The sequence below is a fragment of the Gadus chalcogrammus genome, chromosome 20, assembly GCF_026213295.1.
Source record: "Gadus chalcogrammus isolate NIFS_2021 chromosome 20, NIFS_Gcha_1.0, whole genome shotgun sequence".
Taxonomy (NCBI): Eukaryota; Metazoa; Chordata; class Actinopteri; order Gadiformes; family Gadidae; genus Gadus; species Gadus chalcogrammus.
The window spans coordinates 1,645,148-1,650,147 of record NC_079431.1 but is presented as its reverse complement, the minus strand read 5'-3'; the positions used below and the strand labels follow the sequence as shown (position 1 = coordinate 1,650,147).

The following is a 5,000-nucleotide window of genomic DNA, read 5'->3' as shown; positions in this document are numbered from 1 at the left end:
AGAGAGAGAGACAGAGAGAGCAGAAAAGATCCGAAGATGCACGATTTTGAGAATGATCAACCACGAAAGGCTCCTCTCTGCTCCCTCCCTATCTACGTTTCTCCACCACTGAGGAGCGTTGCATTAACACACCTGTGATGGACAGGTCAGATGCATTCCCCTAACCAATCAGGGAAGGGATGCGCTGATTGGTCAGAAATGAGCCGGGAGCGGTCTAACATCTAAATGGCTCAGACAGAAGCAGCCGCAGTCGAGTCCAACAGATATTTTCACGGAGCATTTCACTTCCCAACAGCTGACGGATGGTAGCGCTATCTCAAACAAATGACACTCCGATAATTGCCCCTAAATACAATCTACAACCCCTTTAATAACATGCATCGTGCATGCTCATGAATCCACATTCTCACGTGACACAGAGTCACGTAGGATAAAACTGGCTGCATAGACCCGCAGCAGCGCTGTAAGGCAGGTTAAAGCTACAGACGCGCGTGTTCCAGTGGACGGATCCCGGCCTGTTCTAACCAGCCGTCACTGGATCCAAAGTCAAACGGGTGATGTAACCGAACGCGGGGAAGGCGAGGTCCAGCCTCTCTGCGCTGCTGGGAGTCTGGAGATGAGTTTGGTTTCTTGATGTCAGCACAGCGTTCATTAGGGTTAGAGCGCTGGACACGTTAATCTCTGTCACGTCCCCCGCCACCCCGGAGAAAGCTAACACAGAGGGGGGGGGGGGGGTGTGTGAAAGAACAGAAGGGCAACTCCATTGTGTGTAAACTACAGGACTCAAGCCGTGTATAGTAATCGAAAAAATCTTTTATCTTTTAGAAATTATTTGTGTGTTTCATCATGTTGTGGTTAAGCCATAGCCTCTCACATCTCATATCATATAAACATTTGGTTGAGCTATTTAACACAAAAACACACACACACACACACACACACACACACACACCAACACACACACACACAGACACAGGCACCCACTCGTCTGTGGTCCCTCCCCTTCTTGGCGTTCTGTGCACACCGGTGATGGCAGTGCGCTTCTACGGCGGTACGTTGTGTCACTTCAAAGGCTGCTGAGCTCTCTTCTAGGCTCTTTGCATTCATTATTCAAAGCTTCTCCTTTTCCCAAGTAATGTTTCCCCAGCGACTGTACAGCGGAGGATAACGCAGCGAGCGGCTGTCTGTGTACTGAGACGTGTTTCCGTGTGGCCCTACGGGACGTGATGGGGGAGCAGCCATCGCAAGGGGAACATGTTTCATCAGTGTCGCGCAAAGCATACGATGTCGACCAGTGGAGGAAGGAGACGTAGGTTCAGGAAAAACAGAGCAAAACATTTCCGAGTAAACGTGACTTTGTCGGATGACAAAGGCCCTTGAGGAAAGCCAAGTGCGCGTTTGATCTGTTATCCAATCAAAGCCTCAAACGGTCATGATGTCATCCAGCAGATTATGTGATGCTTGGTTTAGCACCACAAGACGTTCCTCCGTGTTGTGAGTTGGTTATTAGTGCGTTGACATGAGTATGGATTCATCTGACCCGTGACACATTAGCAGCGAGCAGCAGTCCCGGGTTATGGCGGAGCATGTTGAACTTGTGTCCTCCAGCTAAATAAAATCGTGTGACATCAAAACACAACGGCCCACGGAACACAAGCCATGCGTTGATCCAATCGACGTGTCCCACTTCCTCGTTCCAATTTGTGCTTAAAAAAGCACTAACTCCGGTTCACATGTACAAAAGTAATGCTTAGCGCACAGAAACCTTTCATAAAGTTATAATTGGCTTGGCAGAGAGCAGTACATTTAAAAGTTATTTTAAACCCCTTTTTTTTTTATCTGCACTAATATAAGTATACCCACCACACATATTTGGAAGCTATATCCGATTTGGTGCAGAAATGAAGCATTCTACTCACGGCCTCTGAAGATGTACCATCAACACAGCGTTCTGATGCCACAGTCGGCCCAGAAAAGTCCATTCTTGTTCTCTCAGCGACTAATCTGGTTTTCGTGTCTCTTCCCCGAGCTGCACAGAGATAGATGTTGCTATCTTGTTTTTTGTATTTCTTGAATAATATATATATATATATATATATATATATATATATATATATATATATATAGGAGGCTAGGAAGTGTATTGTATAGCCTGGAAGACTCAGAGGCTCAGTCAGTAAGCGCTTACAGAGAAGCAGAAAAGTGTCCAGCCACTATTTGACAGTGAAACTGATCCTTCTCAGCAGGCATTAATAAATGATGTTCGCACTGTCACACAGGCCTGAGTAATGGAGCACCAAGTGGGCAGACCGTGCTACACAATTCATGAACAGTTTACACAAGACTCAGTGGCAAGACAATTAACTAAAATCATTTGTTCAAATATTATTTCCCCCACCCCCCTCCCCCTCTCCCCCATGCTTTCAATCCCACGGTGTGAGTCAAAGCAGACAGAAACCTGCCAGGTGACGTCCGTGTGTTCCCGGAGGTAACTCACCTGTGGTGACCTATGGAGTGAATCTGAGATGGGATTTGAAGGCAGTTGCAACCTAACACCTAATTACAGAAACATCCCCTCCTAGCGAATGCAAATGCAAGAGTAATACAAATGAATATTGGTTTCGTAAAGGTTATATATAAATACACTAAACTAATTACTCCCCATTCAAATATTTGTTAGTCGGGCACCTAAGAAAAGCCTTTGGGCAGACGAAAGAAGAACCGTCCCCATTTCACATTTTGTCGTCTAATAATAGTTAGTACTAGTAGCATGGAACCAATAACATGTCAATAGTAATCTTCAAACACAGCGGGGAGTCTTCTGTGTGCCAGGACACTGCCATAACTTCAGAGTCTCTCTATGAAATGTTAATGAAGAATCTGATCCTTTCCTTATCACTGTGTAACACTTTCACTGCTCTTTGCATGAAACCGGCCCTGAAGACGATGCAGTGTGAGCAGTAGGGCCAATAGTGGGGCTTTCTGCTCACAGGAACGGGCTTCACGGAGCCAGACAATGTGAACAAGAGCGTGACATTCAATTATGCCTGCATAATTAATAGGAACAATGTCCATGGGCATTGACAATATGGAAACACGGAAGTGCTGATAAATCCCTCCATTGTTGGCACTAAGGATTAAGGACTCATTGGTACGACAGGGATATATGTTATATATATGATATATGTTTGGAAGCAGCTGGCTTCGCCATGCATTATTGAACTATGGTGGCTAGCTGTGTAACTGAGGGGCCAGACGTGTCTCAGGGTTGGACCAGAGACAGGGTTGTCGTATCAGGTTGGCGGATCTCCTCCTGGTCTCTGCCTGTGCAAGGCTCAGTCCACATTCCAGAGCATGCCCGACACAACCCATTGGTTAGCGTTGAGCTAGCATCACACACGCTCAGGCATAGACACACACACACACACACACACACACACACACAAACACACACGCGCATAGACACACACACACATAACACTGAGGCCTGCATACACACGCACACAAAAGCACGCATAGACACACACACAGACACACGCTTCGACACACACGCAGACACACACACAACACACCAGCACTTACGCATGCATACACACATGCATACAGACGCAAGCACAGACGCATACTCAAACACACACACACACACACATGCATAAACAGACACACACAGGCGTCAGGTAGGCGTTTCAGTGACGCAAGCTCTTGCATTTTGTCAGGGATCTTAAGACAAACACACACACACACACACACACACACACACACAAACACACACACACGCACACACACATAAACACAAAGAGGCAGACAATCACACACAAGGTTGCGGACACTCACCCACACGTACAATCACAAACCAAGACTCACACGTACTCACACATGCACATTCTTCCCTCTATCTGTCTTACTTTTTTTGCCTCACAATTTTTCGCATGGCCGCTTGTGCATCTGACACAAAGTGTGTGTGTGTGTGTGTGTGTGTGTGTGTGTGTGTGTGTGTGTGTGTGTGTGTGTGTGTGTGTGTGTGTGTGTGTGTGTGTGTGTGTGTGTGTGTGTGTGTGTGTGTTTACCCATGGGAAAAGCTGGTAATGTAATTCCCTTTGGATATGTAATCTGTGGCCAAGCAGCCAAACAACATAGCCCTCCTCCTTCATCTCCTCCTCCCCATCATCTCTTCCTCCTCCTCCTCCTCCTCCTCCTCCTCCTCCTCCTCCTCCTCCTCCTCCTTCTCCTCATCCTCCTTCCCCTGCTTCCCATCTTCCTCATACTCATCCTTTCTCTCCTCTCACTCCTCCTCCTCCCCCTGCTCCTCTTCTTTATCCTGCAGCTCTTCCATCTCCTCCTCCTCCTCCTCCTCCTCCTCCTCCCCCTCCTCCTCCTCCTCCTCCTCCTCCTCCTCCTCCTCCACCTCCTACTCCTTCTCATGGAGTTAGGGGAAGTTCGGCCATAGAACCAGATTAGGAGCCTTCAGGGAGGTGAACTACGTGAGGAGCGTGACATTGGAACCAGAGGCTCCACAGGAAAGGTTTGCACTCCTGCCGCACGGTGAAACTTTACTCAAATGTGTGCAATGATACTTTTACATTAAATCTGATAAAGGGTTGAGTAGTGGCCAGCATGGCATAAATAACCACTTTTAGCATTATAAACAGAACTGCACATAGTGCCAAGGCATATCTCAAAACTTCCTTGCTATGATTTTGAGTTCCCTCATTATTAAATTAAAATTGCATCCCCACATTTCTACTGAATGCCCCCTTCTGACAAAATATTGCTGATCATTTCACCATTATTCCAAAAGAGCAGAACCACATAATTTTGCATTTGTCTTTGCAGGTTTGGATGTTGCCATGGGCAACTGTTCTATCCAGAGCCACTCTGGTGTTTCTGTACAGAACGGTTGTCTCTCTCTCTCTCTCCCTCCCGCTCTCTCTCTCTTTCTCTGTCTCCCTCTCTATGTCTCTCTCTCTCTCTCTCTCTCTCTGCTCTCGCTCTCTCTCCCT

The 5,000-nt window shown here is 46.9% G+C and overlaps 1 protein-coding gene across 1 annotated transcript in view; it reads right to left on the bottom strand.

Moving 5' to 3' along the window:
* Nucleotides 1-4,333, bottom strand: part of frmpd4 (FERM and PDZ domain containing 4) — a 25,766-nt gene extending 21,433 nt beyond the window's left edge. Inside the window, exon 1 of the mRNA XM_056580315.1 lies at nt 4,287-4,333. Within this exon, the coding sequence (XP_056436290.1) occupies nt 4,287-4,333 (47 nt within the window). The remainder of the gene's footprint in view (nt 1-4,286) is intronic.
* Between the last annotated feature and the right edge of the window lie 667 nt (nt 4,334-5,000).